The following is a 26,122-nucleotide window of genomic DNA, read 5'->3' on the forward strand; positions in this document are numbered from 1 at the left end:
AGATATTGATCACATGAATTTCCCTATCTTCCTTGATCAGATTCATTGAACAAACTACATAAAATATTTATTTAAAATTTACAAAAATAGTTTTTTAAGTTAGTATTAATAATCAATCATGTTTATTTATTCAACTAATATATTAAACGATATAAAATCAACTTCAAACTTCAATAAAATATTCAAAAGAAACCGTGAAGTTGTCAACTTTCTCACAATAAAGCAACGTAATTGGATAGTTTATAATAAGGTTCTGAAATATTATTTGCGATTTTTACGTAGGTGTTTGGAGATATAAAAATCAACAAAATTACACGAGCCAATATTTTAAATTGTATAATCAATTCTGGAATAATAAATGGACATTCTACTAATCAAATATAAGTATCATTTCGAAATCATCATAACATATGCATATACATATATGAAATCGCAAATTACCAATATATATTTTGAAATAAAATGAAAAACCACAACTTTTAATTACAAACTTGCAAGTCTTTACCCGCCTATAAATTATAAGTGATGAATCAAATGACGTGATTGTTTGATTACTTTGAGAACTTGAATTATTTACAGAAAAACGAAATAATCGAGAAATTAACATATCAGAGATTAATATATGAATGATACATTGATATAACAATAAGATATAGAGATAATACATATATAATCCATCTTCGTCAGATTGGTTGTATGAAATTTATCTGTGGAAAGGTTTCAAATCGGACGGAAGTAGAATCGATACTCCAGAATTCGATAGTGGCAAAAGTATGGCCGAAAGCGGATTTTCATTTCTGCTAAAGACAAAACAGCAAACAACACAGTGAAAACTATTATTATGACTGAGTTAAAAGTACTTTATTGTATCTTCTTGTTAACGTTTTTCGAGTTGACGTCACAAATTCGACCGTCCTTACATGGGCACAATAATGGTAAATGTATATTTATACTATTTTAATTATCTTCATTTCGCCACAATAATATACATCTTAAATAACGTTTCTGTACTGTTATTTGACATATGATCAGACATTGTTTACTTGAAATATAATTTTATGTTAATACAAAGTCCTATGTGCTTGTTAAAAGTCAATAAATTCTTATTTTTCTAAGAAAATTTAAAGATCTGTACTTACTTGCTTGTTAACAAAGATACTTCATGGTATGTTTATTGATAGTTTCCTTTTTTATGTCGTTGAATTATAAATTAATTCATGTATTCGCACAAATACAATGTTTTCTTTATTATTTTGTAGTTATCATTATATTGTGAGCATACTGTCAATTATAGTGACAGAGATTTACAATGTTTGTAGTATTATACTGTGGCAGATAAAATGTTGATATGATATTATGTTTTAGGAGATAAGTAAGGAATCGTTAGTGACAATTTTATGTCATACATGTGCATAGAAACTTCATGAATGTAAAAGTATAATATGACATACATAAAATTTTATGTTAATGACATTAATGAATGACAATATTTACCAATTAATAACTGTTTTCTAATGATGAATCTGATTATTATTATATCAAGTCTCTCTAAATGATTAATATATTTCTGAAGTAATATTTTATAACTTATGATGCTTTTATATTGTTTATATTTCATAATTTTTGTTACAAATAATCTGTATAAAAAATTGATAATTTATTTAAGATTTTTATCTAATAAGAAATGTTTCATAGCCTTCGTACAGGATGACAATGATGTTCAATACCTTTTGGACAACATACCTATGTCTATGCATAAGGTTAGTTGCATTTCTTTTCTTATCTGAATTGTCTTATCTTATATTAGATTCCATTAGATTACATTAGATTAGAGAAGAAAACCAAAATTTTTGCATTAAATAGATAGTTTCAAATAAACAAATTTTTAAATATAAAGTTGACTGCAATGAGTATTTTTCTCTAAATATTTTAATGAAATTTTTTTATTTTTTAAAAATATATATTAACATTCTAAAACGAATGTTATATGATTCTATATGATGTTAAATTTTTATTTTATAGGATTTTACTAATACAGTACAGGGGGCTGGGTAAGCATAATACTCATTAAAATAATGGTGAGTGAAAGTAGGAAAGGTTTTCATTATAAATTTCCTTCTTCAGTTTCAAAATGTTTACGTACAGTACTATAATTTTACATCAATCTCTTTTTTATTTCATGCAAGACTAAAAATTGAAAAGATATGAGATAGATATTTAGGATTTTTAATTAATTAATTGTCTTAATATGATAGCACAAAAACAATATAATAGTTTAAAATGTAAAAAAGATATGTTATTAAATACAATGATTTTAATTATTTAGTAAAATATTTTAATTGTTTTATTACAATAATATATTTAGATAACAGCTTTTTTTTAAATTCTAAACACTTCTTTACTAACTGTGATTACTTCAAACTAATTTTTCTCATACCTTTCCTATTTTCAATTTCCACTATTACAAATACGTTTGAAAATTACTATTAGATATATTAAAATTTTCAAACTGATTTTTAAGGGATACGACATCAGACGAAGATAAAACACAAGATTCATTATCTTATGTTTATTTCAAACCACATGTTTTGGACTTTAAAGAGAGGTATATAAATTTTGGCTGTGTCACATTAATATAGGTGAATATACATACAATGAAGATGTTTTTGTTTCTAGACAACTTGGTATACCTCACCAAGAAACTGTGATCTTGTTTAATAAAGATCACAACAAAACAATTCACCTTTTATCAATTTCTGGAAATACGCGTCATTTCCATTCATCATTCTTTCGAAACAAAGTAAGTTTTTCAGGGTGTAAGATTTTATGTCCATTTTTCAAGGGACAAAAGAAATGAAAATATCTAAAAGAAATAAAAGATTGATAAATTAATCTTAAAATAATATAAAACAATGTAAGTAAAATACAATAAGTTTCATCATCGCAATTTAAACTGTATAGGTAATTCCACCATTGGGGAATACAACATTCGATGTTATCTTTCTTGGCCGAGAAGAAGGTGATATTGATATACACCTTTTCATACATACCGCAGATGGAACTGTGAAATATCAAGTAATCACAAACTATTATATTTATAATTGTAAATTCTACATATATTTTTCTTTATTAAAAATATAATCTTATCTCCACATAGGTGAAGGGAATAAGTGTCAGTAGTCCATATCGACTCAGACCTGTAGTGGGTGTTAAATTACCTTTAAATGCAACATTTACTCCACTTATATACATGCACAATCCACACTCAGAAGCTTTACAAGTATGGATTTGTTTATATATTTTTTAAATTATTATATAATATTAAGTTATATATTATATAATATATAAGTATAAATTATTTTAAAAATTATTTACTTTTTATTTTATTTAATAATTATCTATATTTTATATTTTATGAATAAGGTATTAGAGGTATATAGTAGTGGTGGAGAATTTCAACTAGAATTACCATCAGGAGAAGCAGAAGGTTCACGTGAACTATGGGAAATTCCACCATATCAGACAAAGCCTATCATAAGATTGCATTTTAATGCTTACACAGAAAAAAATCATACTGCATACATTAGGTTTGTGTCACAAATGTTATCTTTAATTATTCTAGATTTAATTATTGATATTTGTCTTAATTACAGACTTAAAGTAAACAATACTTCAGAAGTGCTTATTGTAACAGTTGAAGTCGAAGTTAAGAGTGGGGCTGGTCTTCATTGGGGTGGAAGTTCTGGAGTAATTAACTTAGGCATGGGCGGCTCATTGCAACCTCCCATCCAATACCCTATTGCTTTGAAAAATTCGGCAAAAAAACCAATAAAAGTTATGGTAAATAATTTTTTTAATATAATTTATGAAGTATTTGGATCATTATAAACAAAAGAATTTTTATATATTTTACAGAATATAATTAGTACGCCAGTTTCTAAAGCATTAAAACTTCATTTCGAGCAGGCGGTAATTCCTGGAGATACCGATATACCGATTGCCATAGGAGCATTAATTTATGACTGTACGTAATTTCGCAATATATATAATATATCATATAATAATATATACTATTTTATTTTAGGGAAGACTGGTTTAGAATTACAACATTTTAAGGGGAAATTAGTGATAAAAGCCATAGGTCCTGGTGGTTCTAGTCAAAAACTAACAATTCCATGGGTAGCACAAGCTCTACAGGGTGGACTAGAAGTAAACGCATCAATTACGCATTATTGTTCTCTCCAATCTAATCAAACACGAAATTTTAGCGTTGTTAATAAGTTTAAATTACCATTAGCTATTACAAATGTCACAATGTCATCGCATGTAAAGACACTTTTTACAGTAAGTTACAATGATAATACAAAACTCCAAGAAAAAATTTAATTAGAAATTAAAATATATATCTTTCATTTTACAGATAAAAAATTTTATTCCAAGAGTAATAAAACCAGAACAGAAAGTTAATATATTTTCTTTACAACTCGCAAAAGATAGGAAAACTGATAATGTGAAGATGGAATCGTCAATTTTAATTCATTCAAACGTTTCTGTAACTGAAGTTCCATTGCTAAGTTATGATGGAAAAGTAAGGAAAATTGTTCCTGAAGAAAGAGAAAGTGACGAAGGCACGATGAATTTTGGCACAGTAGGAAGTGGAACTGAAAATGAGGCTATTTTTGCTTTGGAGAATCAAAATCCAATTAATATAGATTTACATGGTTGGGGTGTTAATATGCCTGGTGCAGTATTGGAACTTATGGGTTGTCAAAAAGGTCCTGCTGATTTATTGGATAAAGAACTTCGTAATATAACTGTATGCAGTCACACGGGTAATGTAAGTAATAATTCTATTATAACAAATATTTATTACAATACAATAATCATAAAAACATTAATAAAACATTATTACTTAATTTTAGCAATACATAAAACCTGGTCACTTAGCTATTTTTAAAATCAAAGTTAAAACTCCAATGGTTGAGGAAGATACAATTGTGGGTGATGTATTCGTTAGGACAACTTATGAAAGATTTATTTTACCAGTTTACATGCGAGTTGCATATGGAAGAATTTCTTTGAAGAAACTTATTTTTACAGATTGTTTCCCTGTAAGTGATTAGAATATTGTACCAAATTATTGGTGGATTTATCTGAATTTTCTTAATTTTTAATAAACCTTTTTTAATAATTTCTATTGTAATAATTTTGCAGGGGTCAATTTGCGTACAGCAAGTAAAGGTATATTCAACATTTGTTAAGCCTATGCAAGTAACTCGAATCGCACCAGTAAATAAAGATAACAGAATAAAATACATACCTTTAGAAGAAGCATCAATGCCTGTTATAACGAAAGGAGAAAATTACATTGGTTCAGTAAGAATTGAACCATCAGTGGCTTGTAAGCATCATTGTTATTTAGGCTTATCATTGGACAGCAATGGTCAGTTATCTTATTATACACACTGTAATTTAAATGATGTTTATATATGTACATGTGCTTATATTATTAAACTCATACTTTTTATCTTGTTACAGCTGGTAAACAGTGGTTAAACACCTTGGCCTTACCTTCACATACAAGAGACTCTGATTTAAATTTATTAAATACCAGATATACACGATTTCTTAATTCAACAGGCGGTCGTTCTTGGGACAATATTACGATGCGTTTAGATACAACAGAAGTTCGCGGGCACAAATTTTATTTAAATATAAAACCACATTGGCCCAGTTTACTAACTGGTTTCGGTAATAGTAAAAATAAAGTCGCTTTGGTGTTTCCTTTGACGCAAATTGGAAATACATCCTATAGCACGATCAAAGTGTACAATCCAAGTATCACTCCTTTAATAATACAATTAGTTATGGATTGGAATTATCCACAAGGAACAAGACTTTATCATTCGTTACCTGCTAAGTATGTATTTTTTGAATAAATAAACAAATATATATACAGGGTGAAACTCATAACTTTTAGGATAGATACTACATTTAGGATACATAACTTTTAGGATAGTACTTTCCAAATGGTGAAAAAAGTCCTAATTAAACATGGGTCGAAAAATGAATATTTTCAAAGTTATAAACAACTTTGTTTCAATTAAAGCAACAAACTTGCTTCGGGAGCTATCATACCATATTCAAACAGTGGATTACATTATCATTTCTTCTTTTTCTGATTACAGAAAGCTTTCTAGATATCCGCCTTCCATTTTCACACATGCTTGACATATTTAATTGTGTATTAAATTGTGTACTTTTTAAAAAATTCTTGGACGTGTTCTAACTATTTGACTAGCATTTTATATTTTCTGACGTAATTCGTCTATGTCATTAATTGTTGAAGAGTACACTATACTTTTAAGAAATCTTCACATTATTTCCTTATGATATGATAGCTTCTGAAGCAAGAAGGTCAGTCGCCTTAACTGAAACAACAAATTGTTTTTAACTTTGGAACTGTTAATTTTTCAACCCATGTTTATTAGGACATTTTTTCATTGTTTGACAAATACTATCTATCCTAAAAGTTATAAACTCTTTTTTTGTTTCACCCTATATAAAGTGTTGTCCATACAAAAATTATAACAAAAACATGTAATATGAATGAATATATTTTTATGTATAGGTTTAAATTTACATGTGTAGAATGTGGATCTACAATTGCAGAAGAATTCAAGTTAGAAGAAAGTATAATAGATAGAGAAATGTTCGAGAAAGAATGGGACATTACAGTAGCATCACAATCTATTCCTTTGTATTTAAAACCTTCGGAGTCGAGAACTGTACAAGTATCATATACACCTTTCTCACCATCTTTATCATCTGCACTTTTATATATTAGGTAAATTTCATCACCAAATTCGTCAAAATAAAGAAATGAGTAATAAATCTTCCTTCATTTTCAATAATTGTAGGAATAACATGACTATTTTGGAAGTATTGCGTGTGATGGGTCAAGGAGCAAACGCGCAGTTTAGATTTGGAAATCGAAAGCCAGGTTCTACTACGCCTTTACTATTCGAACTTGCGGAAAAACATCTTAAAGATTGTGAACGTATGTACGTTTCTCTACCCTCGTTCTACCCTTCAAGCATAATGAAAAAATGGAATTATTTTACAAAAAATTACTATCTATTTAATAATTACAAATTAACATGAACTAATACATAAAAAAAACAACTTAATATATCTTGTTCTTTTTCTGAATAATAGGAGAACGATTTAAACGAATTCCGGTTCCAAATCTGACGGTAAAGAGATCCTTTATGGCAAGGAATACAGGAGAACTTCCTATAGAAGTCTACGATTTTTATATTAACGGTTTACGATGCGAAGGGTATGGTTTCAAGGTATTGAACTGCATGCCGTTCAAATTGAACCCAAATGCCACAAAAAAGGTGGAAATAGCATTTACGCCAGACTTCACCTTGTCACGAATCGAAAGGAAGCTCCTGATATCTACAAGTTTGGGTTCTGATAGTGATATCGAAAACGGTATGGTGATACTTAATTTACTCGCTACTCTTCCTCCGCATTCTTTGGAAGCTTGCACAGCGGCACTTGCGAGACCGTCATGGGAATACACTGTGCAGTGGGCAGCTATAAGTCTTTCGTCGATATTATTAATATGTGTTCTCGCTATTTCATTTCTTGAAGCGGATCGAATATTACGGGGAGCTTTAGCTAACTTCTCGAGAGAAAGTTCAGTTCAACCACCTCTAGATTTAAGGTTATTATCGCACATGCCTGTACATACAACGCAAGATTCGACTTCTTTGAAAGAGAAATTAATAAACGAGGAAAAACAGAAAATGGTAAAAAAAGAAGAAACGTATCCAGATTGGGCACTGATGAACGTGAAAAAGTATAAGGACAAAGATAACATGCAAAAAGGACTGAAAATTCCTGACTGGTCTGCGGATGAGGAACGCAGATTTAAGCTAGACACCGAATCGAAAGACATGTTGACATTTAAACGGTGCGAAGAATCGAATTTAGATAACAGTAACGTTATAAGCAATATTACGCTTGGTGTCAAGAAAAGGAATAATAAAAAGCAAAACAATGCACAGGAAGTTCAAATGGATAATTCTGTGGCAGAGAACGCATTTTCTGATATCCAGGGAACTCAAGAAAAAAAATACCCTATAAATACGCTTACAAAGACAAGTCCTGTAACGAATAGGAAAGGGAAGTCTAATCAAACAACAAATGTTAAGACGGAAACGAAGCTGGTCGATCATGAAGTTCAAGTTGACACAACGGGACTTCTTAATAATACTCGAACTAACAAGCTAGATAGTAAAAGAAAACAAACTGCAGTTGGAAATAGCAATAACAATCACGTATCCTTTAAAAAATTTGAGCCGAATAGTAATCAACGGAACATTCATCTTTCGGAGGAAGAAACGTCGTCTACAACAACAGAGAGTTCTGTTCAAGATGATCCACCGCTTTGTAAGGTGAGAAACCTGGTCAAACTGTATGTACATCAAATTACTACTTCTATTCATTTTACGAATTAGAAAATAAATTTTACAATAAATATTATTTGTTATAGAATTTCGATCAACCATGTGGAAAATCCGATAAGTTGCAAAGGAAACCTGCAACTAAAAAGACTAAACCTCAATCAATTGTTTCTGTGCCATGCGTAGATTATAGAGATAATTACGAAGGTGACTGTGACGACGATGAATATGATAAAGAAAGACACAATAATCCAAACAGATGGAAAACGAATACAAGATCTACTATGAAACACCATATTCATACAACCCGTACTGTTGAGTCATCCTTCAAGTTACCACGACAGAATAAAAATCCTCCTAGAAAGGATAAGGGATCCCAGAAACGTCGAGTCATCGATAAAGGACATATAAAAGGTATATAAAATCTCCAAATCTCTTAATCTAATTTTGTTAATTATTGACCATTAGTTATTAATTATTTTTATTATAGTAGCAACATTAAATGGAAGTACTAACCAAAGAGAAGATGTAACACGTGCATTGGGAGCTGTTTCCGCTCCGTTACCTCCGCCGCCATCATATTGGGGTGAAAATCGAGCTAGGTTTAGTGACGTCGTAGCACGAAATCAAGAGAGTATTTCGTCGTTTTCGGGTTTAAATAAGTTGCACAAAACTCAAACGACCACGCATAACATGTCAATGGTTTTCAATAACGACACCAAAGATGTAGATTATACTAAACAACAATCAAGTCAAGAATTAATACATAGTACGAAGGAATACAGAATGGTATCGAAATCTCCGTCTTTCTGCATTCAATCTGTTGAGAAAGAGAAGCCACTTAGTCAAGATTCTTTGAAAATGCAGAATAATTCGCAACATTCAAATAGTTATTTCATAAATGCCTTCACAGAACCACTGGTAAGTTAAAAAATAATTTAATTTATGACTGTGTGATACTAATATTTTTACAATCACAATTCGATTGGAACTTTTCAGTTTGAACGTGAATTGGTTCCATACGACGATCTTCCAGAAACCGATGAACCATTAATGGAATTAGAGAGTCCTGAGGAAGATACACGATGTCAGTTATGGGAAGATAATAATCCTATGCTTAAATTATTGTCTGATAGTACAACTGGATTTCAGTTGGATTCACCAAAATCCTCAGAGAAACCTCCAATGTTAATGGATACATTAAAGGGTAAAAAATCTTTTTATTACATAGTATATAGCAACTAAATATGACCATATTTTTTTTATTTTAAAATAATCAAAATATTATGAACTTGAATTTACAGATAACTGGGTAACAGTCGAATCAAATTGGGAACCTTTATATACTAGAACAGCAGTAGGAGAAGAAAGAAGTGGTGTTTGGGGAATAAATACAGGAGGTGTATGGGCTGCAAGTCCATGGGGTGCAGCTGCACCATCTCTAGTTTCACAATTATCTTCATTACAAACAGAATCGGATACACAAGTAAGAGAATAATTTTTTACTCATATATTTATCTCGATTCTATATACAAAACTCTTTCAATATTATTTTAGGAAAGATCGGATTTCGATCCATTTCGTTCGCTCAGTACAATATGGACTCCATCATCCTCAGAGTCTTGGAAGAAAAAGCACGAAGACTAATCTCGTTTCCAAAAATTTTCAATATTGTATCTTGTGATATCTAGACCTGGTTAAAGCAATTTTCTTTTCTAATATGGAAAGTAATAATGTATTTATTAGCAACACCTTTCGTGATTGGTAACGCTTAAACCACAGGCTGATTTTGTTATTATTCGTGTTTCGTGCATTTGTGATATGTTGTTGAATAGTACCTCGCATAATAATACCGAACAATTTCGGGCAAAATTGTTTTGTACTTGTTAAATTTTTAACGTTATCATTTGTTGTCTTATGTTATTATTGGTACTTTAATATGGCACGTTGAAATTTCGAAAAATATCGAATCGAAATCACAAGCTTTTTCATGGTTTCGAATTAGAATGACCAACTAAAATTTGAATTGGAAGTAAAATTTTACAACAATCGAAGCATAAATCAATCAAAGAAATGAACATATAAAAATAAGAGAATTTCTAATTTATTGGTTTTTGTTTTTTTGATTATTTGTTATTTTATACTTTCTACTCATACATGAAAAATTATTACAATACTCAAAGAATGTTGGTCTTGATGTTACGTAAAGAAAGGTAATAATTAAGTTATTTGGAACGAGTGAGAACTGTGATTTTTATAGTCTTGACTTGTAGAAATTTCTTCGGTAAGTTTTCAAAACATTTTACAAAGTTATGATGTATACAAAACAAAATAAAAATGTGTACCTACTCTTCAAGACTGGTAAAAAAGTTACTGCGTTTTAATAATTTGAATCTTACTTTTATAAATAATTTGTTTTAAAGAAAGTGGCTTAAAATATTCAATTATTTATGAAAGGAATTATTAAAATCTGTTTAAAATAATTTAGTAAAATAAGTTTTATTACAAAACTGATAAAGTATATTTATGAAATTTGACATCTTTTCTTTATAATTTTAAAATATAAGTATTTAAAATTTTTTGTGGTGCAGAAAATAAACCACAGTTATAAGGTTTGTATTACAGATAGTTAATGTAAAATAGGACAATATCAATCAAAAATTTTCTGTAATCTAACACATATAAAAATTATTTTTTTCTTACAGATTATAAAATTGTCTGTCTACAACCAGGTTTTGTTGTATTGTTCATAACACGTGATTTAGTTTGTTGTATCCTTTGCAACAGTAACTGTAAATGTAAATATATTTCATTAATTTATCCTATAACTAATTACATTAAACATATTTACTTATTACATACTATATTTTCATTTTCTATTTTCTTCTGTAATTTCTTTCTATTTATTGCAGAGCTGCTTATGCGCGTTGATGGGACATTTTCATGAAGTATCTTCTCCTTTGGTCTTTGTTGTGCCATTATCTTTCTCAAAAGAATTTGATTCTCCCATTCGATCTTCCGAATTTCATCATCTGTAAAACTCATATTCCTCCTTCTGTTCCTTACCTGTTTGATGCCTATAGAATTATCTTCAGATATTGAACTTCTACAGGAAACTAAGTTTGTAATTTCATTGTTTTGTATTATATTTTCAGATCCTTCTTCTTTTTCACTTTTTCTATCTTTTTGATTACTTGTGCAATTAGTGATTTCAGGAGAATGATGGGACTCATTAAGCGATCTTGATGTGATGTTAGTTCCTTCAGATTCATCGCCAGACTCATCAGAACAGAACGAGTCATTGCTATAGATGGAATCTTCATCTATAGTATCTTTTGCTAAATCTGCAGATTGTTCAATATCTTTGGGGGTCTTTGATTCTTGATCACAGGTATTTTCCTCGTCAGTTTCTTCTTCATCCACTTCATGAATACTGGGCACATGATTGAAACTATCTTTCATTTCAGAAAATTGTTCATGAATTATTGCATCTGTTAACGTTAATGTATACAGACACCTACAATCAGCCTGACTCTCTTCTAAGCATGACATGGGAATGTATAATCAATAAAAAGATTCAATAATAAAAGATTGAACTAAAATAGTATAAAATAGATTCACTGATATTTTCAGGTTAAGAAAGAATTATAACATATATGAGTTTTAGTAACTATGGCAGCAAAATAGCAAAACAGTAGAATATTGAAAATCTTCATCAATTGAATGTTTCAAACACTATATACAGGGAGGCAAAACTAAATGGGATCAATTAGTACAGTGTTCATATCCAAAATAGAGCACTCTACACTAATTACATGTAATTAATTAATTATCTAGGAAATCGGCATAATAGTATACAGAGAAGTTTTCTGAGAGTTACAGTTTTAATTTAATTTAATTCCTAAACAGGTCAAGGATTTGCTTTGTAGACTGAGAAATTGAATTTTTTAATTACGTCATAAAGAGATTAGTTCCATCTTTCCACTGCTAAGTGGTTATAGCATTTTACTGTTCATAGATTAAACTTTTTTTGAACCAATATACAATTATGATAATCTGAAGTATTTAAAAGTATGTATTTAAAAAATTGTTAGGGCAGGTACGAAAATCAAGTTAAATCATTCTTTTTTACACAATAATATATTTTTATATAAAAGTTTAAAAATATTGTTTTAGTCATTGGCAAATCCAAATACTTTCAAACTGCCAGCATCACGTTTTCTGTCATAAGTATCTTTGTCATCACATGCATATGCTAACAAATATTGTTTTGGATGCCATGCTACTGTAAAGGTTGCTGCCTCTACTGGTATATCTGCAATCTTCTCTCCAGTTTCAACTTCACCTATATCTATCACAAGATCCTCAGATGCTGCAGCCAATAATTGTCCATCATAAGAAAATGATATGGTTCTCACTGGCCATTCTAATCTTGAAAATGTTCTTAAACAACACAGTTCATCTGCATCCCATAAAGAAACTAATGCATCTGCTGAACCAGTTGCAAAATATCTTCCAGTAGGATCAAATTCTATACAAATACATGTCCCTGGATGTGCTTTGATTACATGTAACAGTTCTAAATCTGGATAGCTAAGTATATGAACACAGCCTTGGCCATTAGTTAGATAAAACGTATCAGAATCCTTATTCCATGAAATTTCATTCACTTCAAAGTTAAATTGTTCTTCCGCACGAATTTTCATTACCCGTGCATCAATAAAAGTCACTAAATCTTCTTTATTTCCTACTGCTATTGTATTACCATCAGGTGACCATGATATATTAATATTTTCACCCCTTGTACTGATGTTTGCTGTGCATTTTTGAGTCCTCGTATCCCATATACGAACTGTCTTGTCTCCACTCGCAGTAGATAATAATTCAGGGTAAAAGGCATGCCAGCACAATTGATCCACACTACCACCATGCCCTCTGAAAGTTGTTTCTTGTTTCTACAATGAATTATATTAATAGGTTGAAATTGGTCGAACTGGTTTTTAAAACCACAACCTCAAATAATAAAATCATCAAAAAGATTATTTTATATTAATCGTAATTTCATAAAATTGCAACTAACTAATAATAAACATTAGATAACAAATAAAATTAAAAATTAAGTGTTAAATAAAGAAATCACAACACAAAAGAGAAACGAAAATTGATATTGAGGTTATATTAACTTACTAAACGATCCGGACAAAGGGAGAAAATGCAAACAGATTTATCAAAAGATCCGGAAGCTAACAGTTTCCCATCGCAACTCCATCCTACGCTATGTACTTTAGCAGAATGACTTTGTTGTTCTCTAATTTTGTTGTGTGATTTGAAGTAACTGATCAGCTCATCTACACGAGAAGCGGACATTGTTATTTTCATTAATGTTAGCTTAGCTAACTTTGTTTATTTACAACCGTCTAACTATTCCTTTTTCGATAAAATATAATTAAGTAAGAAACAAGTGACATGCAAATATTTACATAATTCTTGACTAATTATTAAAGTAATTATTTACATGTTACACGTTTCATTTTAATCACAAATGAATTATGAGCAAGACCTCATATCCAATGCATTTTTGTGTCGCATAATTTGACAATTTACAAACTTCCTTAATATTTTCAAATTATTTACAATATTACTATCTTAATACACAACAAACATTTATAGGAATGGTTAGAAATTCAATAATGTGTTATATATATAGTGTTACAAAATAATATTATTTGAACCATTTGATATTCCTTTAAAAAAATAAGTAATCAATAGATGGCGCATATTTATTAGCGAAATTAGATAGAAATCAGGAAAGTCTATCTAATTTTATTATTTGTGCGCCTTGGTTCGGAATTAACATTGTAAATACGTAACAAATCGAGAGGTAGCAGCCTCTTACCAATGGTTGATATTTAAGGAATTTGTCCGTCGAAATTGTAGTTGTATTTGTAGTGAGGTGAAGATGCGAGAAGCGGATGTTCATACGCGATATACTCGCAAAACGTCACCTGATTCGATCATTCCCATCGCCTGATTAGTATACGCGATAATCTGTTTATCGCGGCAAGTTTGCAGTCAGTCCAAGAACAATGTCGACATCATTAACAGCATTTTGAAAATTGCGATATGAGAGTGTTTGCGCAAAATATCCGAATTATCTCAAATCACAAATCGAATAACAAATATCCGAATAAAATTAACACGTTTTTATCTCAAATAAATTTCTATCGTCATTAGGATAAAAAGCGTTTACAAATTTTTAGAAATTAATGATTCATAATGCCACGAAGTCGTTTGGATGCCGTTTACAGAAGTATTTTGCTAACTAAATTCTTTACGAAGGGCTGGGGTAGTCCTCACAATCTTAAAAGGTAAGAGTACTTTAATTTTTATCCTATTTAGAATAAGGTTGAACATTTGCACTGTGTTCTAGAATATTCTAAAGTATATATATACCAATAAAATGCTTATTATAACGTTAACTATTATTTTTTATTTTGTGAATAAGTAATATTTTAGTCTTGTTGGGAGAAAGATATGAATGTTTAATTTTTAAAAGGAAAATAAACAGAATTTTAAAAAATGATGGATTCTGAAATTTAAAGTAACATAAATGTATATGCAAAGTAACATATATGAGTTATAAGGTATTAATCATTAAATTTATATTTTAGGATTTTTGAATTTAGAAGACTCCTTGCCAACAGAGAAACATGTTATAAACTTATACCCCGTGACTATCCAGTTAACATAACTAAGGTATAATATAAATGTTTTCCTAAAAAGATATATGTATGATATCTGTAATTTATATATATATTTAATTAGGATGAAGAATGGTCAGATTGCCATATCATAGAAGGATGTTTTGAAAGTCCATTCAATAAACACCTCCCTGATATAATGCCTTATGAGACAATAACTGCACATTTCCAATTAGTACTACCACCAAAATGGCATTCCCATAAAGTAAAACCCATTTGTTTACATCTTGCTGGTACAGGAGATCATGTGAGTAGATTATTTTTTAAATAAATTATAGTATTACTTTTCATTTTAAATATAAAACTTACTGAAAACATAATATCAGTTCTTTTGGAGGAGAAGAAATCTAATTGCCAAACCACTACTAAAAGAATCAGGAATTGCATCTTTGTTATTGGAAAATCCATTTTATGGTTCAAGGAAACCACAGAATCAAATGTAAGAACTTATATTCCAAAGGTTTGTAACATTAAAAACATATTGTATTCCAGAACAAATACACATTTATTTATTAATGTGGATTTGATTTTTGTAGACGATCTTGTTTACATAATGTATGTGACATCTTTATCATGGGAGGGTGTTTAATAATGGAATCAATTGTTTTACTAAATTGGTGCGAGCAACAAGGTTTTGGACCTTTAGGGTTGACAGGCTTATCAATGGGTGGTCATGTTTGTATTCTTTAATTTCATTTTAAATTTAAAGGTTCAGTAATATTGATAAATTAAATTATTTATAGTAAACATTAACAATGTATATTGATTTTTTGATTTGTTTAGATGGCTTCATTAGCAGCGACTAACTGGCCGAAACCAATTCCATTAATCCCTTGCCTTTCATGGTCAACAGCATCACCAGTATTTACTCAAGGTGTAATGAGCGCTTCGATTAATTGGACGCTTTTAGAAAACCAATATTTTGAAAATGAACAATATCAAAATGATCTTGCCAAAATGGTGAAAATTATTGGTAAAGAAGTAAGTGGATAATTATCTCAAACGAGACATAGATTTTTATACACAATTGCAAGAAAAAAATATTTCGTTTATTTCTAGGATGCGTTTTTAGCTGGCCAACATTTTGCACAGCATTATCCTTCGAGTATGAAAAGAGTTAATGAATTAAATCATATGTCTGACAATACTACCGAAGATGTACATACTACAACTACCTCTGAAACTGTGATTAATAATAAAGTACATAACGACTGTGATTCGCAAAACCAAGACAATACTCTGAAGAATCAAGTTGCTGAGGAAAAAGCAGCAAGGATATTTCCTTTAAACATTTTATCAAACAAATTGGGATTTAAAGATTCAAATACACTTAAAGGTAATCTACCATAAGGTAATTTAATACTTCGTATGTATATTTATAACATATTATCATTATCAATAATGATAAATTTATTCTTTCCCTTTTTTTTTAACAAAATATTTCTATGGTTTAAATGTAGGTATCGAAAAACATAAAATTCTTCAAAAATTAATTTATGTATTTGGTCTCCCATAATTTAATAATTCTAAATGGTAACGAATTTCGTTGTCCTCATACATTTAGAATAATTCAAAGAAACGTTAACCACAACATTTACAAATGTGTAATGTGATAATAGATAACAACCTACTAATAGATATTTACATTGCTAATATATTTATATTGTTTCTATATTCCTCAGTGTTAAATGCTAAATTTACAAAAGCGTGGTTTGGTACAAGCACGTTTATAGCACGTTTTGCTTTGGCAATAGGTATTTGTTTGTTACCAGTTCCAAGACATCCGTTATTTTCGGATTGTAAATGGCGCGAACGAGAAGCATTGCAATTTATGTGCGGAATAATGGACGAATGTACGCATTTAAAAAATTTTGAAGTGCCTGTTGATACTGAGCTGATTATTGCTGTCTGTGCAAGGAACGATGCGTACGTCCCACGTGATAATTGTATGAGCTTGGATAAAATCTGGCCAGGAGCTGAAATTCGGTACATAGATGCTGGACATGTATCTGCCTATCTTCTTCATCAGAAAGTATTTAGGTATGCAATTGTATGTCATATGCAGGAAAATATAAATATACATATATTTGGCAATAAGTACTATATTTCTTAACTACAATCTAAAGTTACACTTTTGGTTTGTATTTAATTCGTTTACTATTTGCAGGTCTACTATAGTAGAAGCGTTTGAGCGATCAATGAAAAAATATCCTATGCAAGTCAGCTGATATCTACATACGCAATTTCAGCAGATGTCTAATGTCTTGTCTAAAATTTAGATGACTTTAAAGATAGCCTGAGCAAGTGGTTACTTTTGAAATGGAATTTTGTGTGACTATTCATGATATTATTAAGAAGCATTATATTTAAATCATTTTTTAGATATTTTACGATTTTTATTGTGTCATTTGATCGATTTTACAAACTAAAATACCTAGTGAAGATAATCGTATATGTGAACAGATCCTTTATACATTGTATAATATACAAAATGTTGTTTATTATCATATAAAAATTATATAAAATAGTTATATTTTATGCAATGCGAATAAATTGTAACATAATCTGTAAAAAAGAATAAATTATCTAAATCATTGTTTATCTGTTTATCATGTTATTCATATATGATTAGTGGAAGCTTACAAGGAATAAAATATTAATGCAAAATATTATAGGCAATGTGAATTATTTATCTTATCAATAAAAATCATACATATTACAGGCCGCCATATAGAAAACAAGTTAAATTGTATTAAATATTCAGTGAAAATATGTCAAGTATGGACAATAGGATTAGAGGTAAACAGATCTTTTTCTTTTTTATTTCATTTAAAGCTTTTGTTTAAAATTCTCGCAGTGACCCGAACGTACTAATTTAAATCGTGCGGGCATTAATAAAAAAAGGAAATACGGTGCTGCTATCTGCAGAACTGCCTAGTAAAATCGATTAAACCGGAAACTGTGTAGCCGCTCGCATACAGGCCAGGAGCAAGCGTTGGCCACATGTGTTTTGCAGACCGCTTTACCGTGGAAAAAGATCGCCGAAAATGTCGTGTTTACGTAATCCGTGGTAACGTGACGTTGAAACGGTGCTCCTGAACTCGCTGCTGTTGTGACAAAATTTTTGACATCAAACAATCCAGGAAAGATACGCAAAATATAAAGAAGAACGCAAAGAAGAAAAATTACTTTTATTAACAAGGTGTATTCTGATTGTCTACTCTAACTTCCTCGTTTCTACTCGGTACGCATTGCGTATACTCCTGTATTTCTTCGACGTATATCATCTATAAAGAAGGTAGATTAACCATCATTTAATTATTCATCGGTTAGGAAAATATTTGTACCGGCTGATTTTCGATCGTCTAGTGAAATCGCCGAGTCAGCGTGTTCTTAACCACGCAACCTATTGCCTCGTGTACATAAAACGAGAATTCTTCGTACATTCGATTGAATTTTAGTAGAAATTTTTTCGTCAGAAATTTGTTCTTCGTTGAATTTCTAAAGAATATTCTGGTACGGCTGAATTAAAAAAGTATAAGAGAAAAAAAGAGACGTTATAGATATTCAGTAACGACCGCGTGTGCACGCCGCGCCTTCTGGAAAGAGCGATTCCTCGTGACGAGTTTCGAGTGGGCGTTCTATTCGTCAAGGAAAAGGAGTAACGGCTAATGTTCTACGTTTGTGTTAAATTTAACGCCAACTTCTATTAAATTTAATGTGTTCGTGCTTTGTCGAGCACGAACTCAAAAGAGACATGAGTCCAGTCTGTAGTATGGAGGATATCCTTAGATTGATGTTTTAAAGCCGAATCGACACACGATACGTCTCGAATCTCTAATCAGGCAACGAGGCTGTTCGGTTAGATTAATGTGTCCGAGGGTGTTCGACGTTCCTCAGGACTCCTCAACCGCCTGAGAGGAAGCAATATCTTATAAAACCTTTTTGAACAAAATCCTCGTGTTCGGACCTCGTGTTTTGTCTTTCGGCGCGTACTATTCAAAATGGCGGCCAAGGTGGCCAGTGGCACGCAGGGAAGTGCCGAGAAGGAACAGTGCCCCGGAGTCTCTTATGCAAGTATCTTGAATCCAAAAAGTGGCACCGAGACCCGAGTTGTTAACAAAGGTAACAACAAGGAGAACATTGGTAGTCAAGTGGTTCAACAACAATCCGTACCCATCAAGGATTGTATTGCTTCTCAGAATTTAACTGTTAAAGGGAAGTCTTATCAAAGAACTGGAAGGAGAATCAACTCACAAAGCAAAATCGAGAAACGTTATGGAAACGAATTACCAACTGGCATTGAACAGAATCAGTTAGTTATTCAGAAGGATAATTTAGTTGAGGAAAGACAAGAAGCCACTGTTGAACAAATGAATGGTGACATAGGAAGTGATGGAGAATTTCAGACAGTAGCACCAAAGAGTGCTAGAAGAAAAGAAAAGTTAAGGGAGCAGCAGCGAGATTTTAGAGAAAGGCAGAAACATCGTGATCATAGACATCCTCTTCGTGGTCATACTGGAAGCAATGAAAGATCTTATAAGGAACGAGATCGTGGAGATAGAGGGGGTATGGAGCATGTTGTGGGAAATAAAGATGTTTTGAAAGATAAAGAAGAAACAGAGACAGAATCGGAAATTCAATCTTCAGCTCCTGTTAAATATGTAGAAGCTCCTTTACCTGCAGTCAATCCTTGGACTAAAAGTAAAATTATAACACCAGTTACACCTGCAAATTTTGTCTCTACTGTACCTTCAGGGACTGTGGTATCTATGGAAAAACAGACTGATAAAGAAAAAAGAGTACTTCAACCTCAGCAGCAGCAAGGGATTGTTGGTAAGTGCCAATACTCATTTGTTTGAAATTATTTATATGTATTACTTATATGCTATTCAAGTCTTTGTTCAAGAAAAAAGTCCCAATTTTTTAACATACTAATATAACAGGGTTGCATGCTTTTCATAAATTTCAATGTCATTACATTCCAAATATACTATACAGCTTTGGAAATACTTTTACAAAGGTACTTTCATTTTGTTTGCTTCTTTTAAATTTTAACATGATTAAGTCATGGTGGTTATCAAATTTATTGTGAATAGAATTACTGTGTAAATAAGTTAATCAATTTTTATAAGTCCTTCTGTCTTATGGTATTTTTATCAATATGATTTTGTACTTTATACATGTGATGAAAAAGATTCTTATCTAGTCAGAGTATATGGAAATACTTTTTCAAAGGTACTGATGATATGGATAAAGTATTTGGAGAAGGGGAAACTGTGGTATTTACACAATTATTATTACATAAATAATACTTATAATGCAACATTTATTAATATTTTATCAAAACAATTTTAAAATTACTAAAAAGCTTACTTTTTAAAAATATTTACTATTTATTAAAATGCTATTATAAATTATTACATATAGTATACAGGATAAATTATAAATCTTGATGACCCTAAATAATTTCTAAGAAGTATGTTGCACAGAAAAATATTTTTTAAAAAAATTACACCTTGTCAAAAGTAATAAGTGATGCTGAAATGTATTTTCTTATTAACTTGTTTATTGGTAAAATATCAAGGTCATTGGGATTTTTTAAAACAATATATAATTTTCGTGCCAAAACTTGGAAGAACAGTTACATTTTGATGTGTTAGTGCCTACTTTGCTAATAATTATTAATAATTATTAAAAATATTTACAATAACGTTGATGGTTTGACTTAGTTACTTTCTTTACAATTAGTAACACTATTAATCGCAACAACAATGTCGTTCTATCGTCTCCGTATAATCGGCACACGTTCACAAACTATACAGTTATTAGAGAACGGCATGTAATGAAATAATAAAATTGTAACAAAGTTGATATTTTTTACATTTAATTTAATGCATGAAAGTCAATAGAAACCATTTTGATCACTTACTGCAATTAACACAGTTATATTGTCATGCTTCGGGTCATTTTCAATCCATTTATGACTGAAAATGAAAGATATTTCTTTCTCACGAAAAAATTGACTATTATTTCAAATTTTTATGCAGAATATGTTTTTTATATTATTTTAGGAAATATGTTTTAAAAATTCATTTCAGCATCATATGTAATACTAACATACATTTAACATGTAATTTTTTAGTAGAACGTATTCTTTAAAAATATGTGTACGATTGTATAATGATTTTAGAAATGTGATTTGTAAAATATTGCAAAAAGCTTACATAAATGAGCTATGTTGCTTAAAAATCCAACGAAGAAATAAAAGAGAGTTCTCGATTTCCTTATCGTGCATTTGCTATGGAAAGTAGGAAATGAAAATGTGTGCTATTACGTTGCGCGCCAATTTTGAAACTGGTTATAGACGCTTAACCATAAAGACGATCAATCTTAAACATTATTGTAGACGATTAATTTTACAAAAATTCTTGTGAAACACATTTCTATTTGCAGATTGTCAGTAGTTTCTTAGTTTTGAGCGGAATTATAAAAATATTATATGAATAAATAAAAGTAGGGAATTATTGAGAAAGTGACCTAACTACGAACAGAGTGGTGTATATTAGGTGAGACTTGTTACGAAATCTCGAACACAAGTAGAAGCATTAATAAATAAATAATAAGAAAAATTCAAAATCAACATGATATGTTACATTAATTTTGCGACTTAGGAATTCCTTGTTTTAATATTCGAGTTTCCCAATTCTAACAAAAATTTATTAATTAATTTAAAAATATAATCTTTCTGAAGAAAACCTTTTACCGAGTTTTTTAAATCATGTCTAATTTAATAAAACGGATTAATCATATACGTAATATATTAAAACGTAAGTGGTAATAGAATTTTTGAAACTTTTTATATGTAACTTTTATAAAAGTTGCAATTTATTTCTCGTGTTTGACGCGATATTCTTACATAAGAATACGCGATGTTAGCAAAAGTGAACAAATTTCGTTATATAATGTAACAGCTTTTACAATGTTTAGTCAGATGTAATGTTATTTAGGAAAAAAACTGCATCTCCATGTAAGAGTACAGGTGGACGTTATACGCATCGGTAATTCAGGTGTTCGATCACTATAACAATAGTAGTAGGGAATTTCGAATGGTTGATTCGATTGTCTTATCTGAACACTGTTGACAAGTCTTCGGTATACGTGGCCAGAAAATAACCATGTTGGCAATCGAGCACAACACACGTCACCTATAGTCTTTCTTCATTTGCATAACAAATTTTTGATCCCCTTCCCGACCGGTCCTTTCTCTGCTTCGTAAAACTTTCGATCATTTGATCCAACATTGCTGCAACATTAATAGCGCTATATATATATAATATATCTTATTATTATTTCAAGCATTACTTAAGATATATACAGCGCCATTAAGAATCTACGCGAATTGATCTTTTTTCAAGTTAATTTATTTAGAAAATACGTTATTATACACGTTATTTAATTGAAAGTATTAAAACAAAAAATAGTTAAATTAATTAAAATTGAACAAAAGATAAAATAAAAATTGTAGCGAGCGATAGAGCAAAAATTTATTAACATTCAAATGAATGTAAAATTTTAAGAAAATATCAAGTATTACGTACAATATAATGTAGAACATTGCTACGTGACATTGCAATAATATTAGTGATCGAAAAGTTATTTATAATTTATATTATGAAAGAGGGGCTATAAAATAGGAAGGAATTAAAATAAAATGAAGCTATTGAACTATTGGTAACACTGAGTATATAGTACGAAAAAAGAGATGTTTGACAGTAGAGTTGTTGGTAAACTAACTAATAAGGTTACTTAATAAATTCGAACTGTTAGAAATACAAGACCAGATAACGATTGGGCGATTAGTAAACGAGCTATTAGTTACGATTATGAAAACAAATGTATAGTATGGCAAGCTGATGTGCAATTAATTAGTTAGTGCAGGTGTATATTTATTATTCAACATAGCTTCTGCTGTAAAAACTTGTTAGTTTATATTAATACATTAAAAAACATACTGATAACATACATTTTTATTTGAAAGAAAAGGCTAGTATATTAGCTGAATGTTACTTTTAGTTTACTACATGGTAACTTTTCAGAATTGCGAAATCTATCGTAAGAAGGAAAAGTAATTAAAGTTTTTAATAACCAAAACTAATCTAAATCTAGTTAATGTTCTCTAGTTAATGAACTTACGATCCCTAGGTAATGGATCTACATAAAGAAATCAGTTACTTCGTAGTTCAATTCATTTGGCGAATCCATTGTTGGCAGATTAAGTTTCATTATTTGGTTGCCATCGATCAGTCCAATTATTCGATTTATGTGCAAATAGTGAAGACGTCAAGACGACATTAACACTCATTTTTAACGGTTAACAGTAGGGAGTAGCACGTGATGCAATTATAAAAGCCTCGTAACCAGGCCTGTGAAGTTGGCATTTCAAAGTGCAAATTTGTATAAAAAACAAACAGTATTATTTATCCACATTTGTCCAACCGAAATTTTTATTTGTCCTTTTTTTAAAAAGTGTTACGACGAAATTAAAACATTTGATATTAGCGCCCCCAGGAACAACTATGTTTATTTACGAACATTTGAAAAGCATCCTTAGTTTATTACGGTGTTTAAATATATAGAGATCTTATAGATTTCTACCAACTTTTCTTTTTTTTTTGTTTTTTTTTTTAATACTTAGCCAACCGTGCTCGCCATAGAGAGCAATACGTTTCCACCGTGCTCGGACAAGCCAACCTATACGCTGTCCACCGCGCATTTTTCCAAGTATCGGAGACTAATATTCACTACTTAAAAAACAAAGAAGTCTAAAAATTATTTAAGTGGTTAATTATACGATTTCACATGTTGTTTATATAAAATATCAAATTAAAAGTATATATTAAAAGTATAAAAAAATATAGGTAAAATTGAGAACATTAAAGATGACTAAAGACAAATAACACGACTTCAACGTGAAATTAGTAATGTATAATACATTTTAATATTTTCTTGCAGTGTGGTATGGTTCGATTATAACTTTATTTAATCATAATTGATAGTGTAACTTTTTAATTAATTTTAACATCACTAAATTGCTACATTTTATTATATACTGTACTTTATAAAAGCAGAAAAAGTAGTACAATTAATTGGCAACAATTCCAGATAAACAATAACTATAATAACAAGAACAAAAAAGAAAACGCATTGCTGAAGTTGAAAAGGGAGATCTCCTGTCACGCAGCGATGTTCTTCACAGAAGGGAGATCTTTCCGTTAGGTTGGCTAAGTGCTAATACAATTCTACAATCATTTTCAATACATTACAAAAATGAATTACCGGAAGCATACCTCTCCTGACATTGTCCTCCAGATCGCATACCTGTTCGGGATTTTGGGTGACCTTCGGTTTACAATACGGACAGCACATCTGTCTTTTTGGGAAAGTCCGAATTTCCTACCTCTCAAGCTATAAACTTTACGATGCATACCTGAGGCTAGTTAACACCCTAAGTGCTCAATAGGTCCGCTCAGAAGTAAACATCTGGTATCAAGATGCACCCACGATGGTATACAATTATAAGATTGGAAGGAATAGATTCCCAACCCATAAAAACTATGATGAGAAGGACAATCCCTGGACAGTGCAAATAAATCAACTAAACATAACATCAGTCTGCATCTTTAATTTACCTTCACTGCGTTAATAGCGTTCACGGTTAACAATATCAACCGATCAGTTGCAATCTGACTGATCGCTATCTAGTTGATAATTCGTATCATTACTCACTCTAATATTGTCCATTAAATGACATATGTTTCTATGTCTGTCAATTCTGTTACATGGACTATTAAAAACGATGACTGGACAAACGATTCTAACGTTTAATTTACAGAAAATGCAATAAGAGATATTTATGGAATTGATAAAAAATGTCAATCGGAGTGCTGATGTAAAATTTGTTAATTTGGTCACAATCCATTCTTAAAAGAAGGAAAATTTAAGAAAACTTAAAATTTTGAATCGGCAGTCGCGAAAAAACGAATACTGTTTGTTCTTCTTTTTATAAAAATTTGCAGTCCGGGATTCATAGGCCCTCTCATAACTGTATTCGATATTACGTTCTTCGTTGTAATTCAGACATTCACTCTCGAATTTCTCTAGGATGTAACCAATGAACAGCGAGTACGATTGCAAAAGAAGAGTGAATAGTTTCACATTTACAAGAATAAAAGATCTATATAACATGCATCATACACATATTTGTAAAAGTTTGCCAGGATAAATGTTTAAATACTTTCAGTCATTATGAATCACAGCAAATGCTAAAAACTGATATGAGCTGAATTTAAAAAAATATATTTACAATCGATTTTATTTCGTGCACTGTTCATAGGTTAAAGAAATATCTGATCGTTTCTATGTTTCAATTAGTACTTTTTTCGTTACTGGTTCCAGTATTCACATATGTTCGCATTATTTATTTGTTAGTAGATTGAAATGCGCATTGCAAAAAAGTTGCAAGGCGAGTGGTATAATAATCTCACGTCTACGAGGGAAAATTATAGTCGTTGGTTCCCTCATTATTTCAGCGTTCCATATATTTTATTAAAATGTTTCGCAGAAAGTGAGAGTGGTGAGAGGGAAACCTGTTTCAAGTTGTAGACCTTCTACCTTCGATAAAAGTAGAATCGTAAAGGCCAATGAATGCCTTTCAAACGTGTATGCATTTATGTTAAATAAGAATACAAATAGAAAAAAGTAGTCGTAGTGTCAAGATCACTTCCTTTTGCTTTTGAATGCGATTACATGACGTAATACACGTGGATAATATCAAAATAATAGTAGAGTAGAATACTAATAAGAGCTCGTAATTCCACAAAA

General features: G+C 30.4%; 5 protein-coding genes across 13 annotated transcripts in view; 3 read left to right on the forward strand and 2 right to left on the reverse strand.

Moving 5' to 3' along the window:
- Positions 1 to 544: 544 nt before the first annotated feature.
- On the forward strand, positions 545 to 10,846 carry LOC100750018 (transmembrane protein 131). 2 transcript variants are annotated; one of them, XM_012385670.3, is made up of 23 exons: positions 545 to 935; positions 1,696 to 1,760; positions 2,023 to 2,051; positions 2,522 to 2,605; positions 2,677 to 2,800; positions 2,962 to 3,075; positions 3,158 to 3,280; positions 3,424 to 3,587; positions 3,654 to 3,840; positions 3,916 to 4,024; positions 4,085 to 4,344; positions 4,421 to 4,837; positions 4,923 to 5,111; positions 5,215 to 5,443; positions 5,539 to 5,920; positions 6,632 to 6,847; positions 6,921 to 7,060; positions 7,219 to 8,468; positions 8,567 to 8,891; positions 8,971 to 9,398; positions 9,477 to 9,684; positions 9,782 to 9,963; positions 10,035 to 10,846. In XM_012385670.3, exons 1-23 carry the CDS (start codon positions 842 to 844, stop codon positions 10,122 to 10,124), a joined length of 5,409 nt encoding a protein of 1,802 aa, XP_012241093.1. In that variant the 5' UTR covers positions 545 to 841; the 3' UTR covers positions 10,125 to 10,846. The 2 variants fall into 2 exon arrangements, with proteins under 2 accessions (XP_012241093.1, XP_012241088.1); XM_012385665.3 differs by having other exon boundaries at positions 546 to 935; positions 8,968 to 9,398.
- Positions 10,847 to 11,125: 279 nt separating this feature from the next.
- Positions 11,126 to 12,077, reverse strand: LOC100740245 (cilia- and flagella-associated protein 97). The gene is made up of 2 exons (XM_003484838.4): positions 11,340 to 12,077; positions 11,126 to 11,267 (listed from the first exon to the last, which is right to left on the reverse strand). The coding sequence occupies exons 1-2, from the start codon at positions 12,027 to 12,029 to the stop codon at positions 11,184 to 11,186; spliced, it is 774 nt and encodes a 257-aa protein (XP_003484886.1). The 5' UTR covers positions 12,030 to 12,077; the 3' UTR covers positions 11,126 to 11,183.
- Positions 12,078 to 12,435: 358 nt separating this feature from the next.
- LOC100740125 (THO complex subunit 3) lies at positions 12,436 to 14,355 on the reverse strand. Its single transcript, XM_003484837.4, has 3 exons — positions 14,210 to 14,355; positions 13,665 to 13,825; positions 12,436 to 13,432 (listed from the first exon to the last, which is right to left on the reverse strand). Exons 1-3 carry the CDS (start codon positions 14,253 to 14,255, stop codon positions 12,650 to 12,652), a joined length of 990 nt encoding a protein of 329 aa, XP_003484885.3. The 5' UTR covers positions 14,256 to 14,355; the 3' UTR covers positions 12,436 to 12,649.
- Position 14,356: 1 nt separating this feature from the next.
- Positions 14,357 to 17,905, forward strand: LOC100740001 (protein ABHD18). 3 transcript variants are annotated; one of them, XM_012385679.3, is made up of 9 exons: positions 14,357 to 14,845; positions 15,149 to 15,233; positions 15,303 to 15,485; positions 15,565 to 15,677; positions 15,775 to 15,913; positions 16,022 to 16,219; positions 16,298 to 16,574; positions 16,921 to 17,278; positions 17,406 to 17,905. In XM_012385679.3, exons 1-9 carry the CDS (start codon positions 14,754 to 14,756, stop codon positions 17,464 to 17,466), a joined length of 1,506 nt encoding a protein of 501 aa, XP_012241102.1. In that variant the 5' UTR covers positions 14,357 to 14,753; the 3' UTR covers positions 17,467 to 17,905. The 3 variants fall into 3 exon arrangements, with proteins under 3 accessions (XP_012241102.1, XP_003484884.1, XP_012241110.1); XM_003484836.4 differs by having other exon boundaries at positions 14,358 to 14,845; positions 16,993 to 17,278; positions 17,406 to 17,500; XM_012385687.3 differs by having other exon boundaries at positions 14,358 to 14,845; positions 17,011 to 17,278; positions 17,406 to 17,500.
- Positions 17,906 to 18,198: 293 nt separating this feature from the next.
- LOC100740365 (la-related protein 1B) overlaps positions 18,199 to 26,122 on the forward strand; it is a 30,579-nt gene continuing 22,655 nt past the window's right edge. For all 6 annotated transcript variants that reach the window (XR_004461684.1, XR_004461685.1, XM_024367369.2 and 3 more), the window contains exon 1: positions 18,199 to 20,074. Coding sequence is in view for 4 of the 6 variants with exons in the window: in XM_024367369.2 (XP_024223137.1) it covers positions 19,243 to 20,074 (832 nt within the window). In the remaining 2 variants the exon portion in view is untranslated. The remainder of the gene's footprint in view (positions 20,075 to 26,122) is intronic.

This window comes from Bombus impatiens, unplaced genomic scaffold (genome assembly GCF_000188095.3).
Source record: "Bombus impatiens unplaced genomic scaffold, BIMP_2.2 scf_0023, whole genome shotgun sequence".
NCBI classification, from domain to species: domain Eukaryota; kingdom Metazoa; phylum Arthropoda; class Insecta; order Hymenoptera; family Apidae; genus Bombus; species Bombus impatiens.

Bases quoted from the DNA above. Each gene is read 5' to 3' on its own strand.
- LOC100740125 (XM_003484837.4), bottom strand. From the start codon at position 14,255: ATGCGCCATCTATTGATTACTTATTTTTTTAAAGGAATATCAAATG. The intron at 13,826-14,209 runs GTTCAAATAATA...CTTCTCGTGTAG, and splicing joins TTTTAAAGGAATATCAAATG to ATGAGCTGATCAGTTACTTC. The intron at 13,433-13,664 runs GTAAGTTAATAT...AATTCATTGTAG, and splicing joins CCCTTTGTCCGGATCGTTTA to AAACAAGAAACAACTTTCAG.
- LOC100740001 (XM_012385679.3), top strand. From the start codon at position 14,754: ATGCCACGAAGTCGTTTGGATGCCGTTTACAGAAGTATTTTGCTAACT. The intron at 14,846-15,148 runs GTAAGAGTACTT...TTTATATTTTAG, and splicing joins AGTCCTCACAATCTTAAAAG to GATTTTTGAATTTAGAAGAC. The intron at 15,234-15,302 runs GTATAATATAAA...ATATTTAATTAG, and splicing joins ATCCAGTTAACATAACTAAG to GATGAAGAATGGTCAGATTG.
- LOC100740245 (XM_003484838.4), bottom strand. From the start codon at position 12,029: ATGTCATGCTTAGAAGAGAGTCAGGCTGATTGTAGGTGTCTGTATACA. The intron at 11,268-11,339 runs GTATGTAATAAG...TTACATTTACAG, and splicing joins AAATAGAAAATGAAAATATA to TTACTGTTGCAAAGGATACA.
- LOC100750018 (XM_012385665.3), top strand. From the start codon at position 842: ATGACTGAGTTAAAAGTACTTTATTGTATCTTCTTGTTAACGTTTTTC. The intron at 3,588-3,653 runs GTTTGTGTCACA...TCTTAATTACAG, and splicing joins AATCATACTGCATACATTAG to ACTTAAAGTAAACAATACTT. The intron at 6,848-6,920 runs GTAAATTTCATC...CAATAATTGTAG, and splicing joins TCTGCACTTTTATATATTAG to GAATAACATGACTATTTTGG.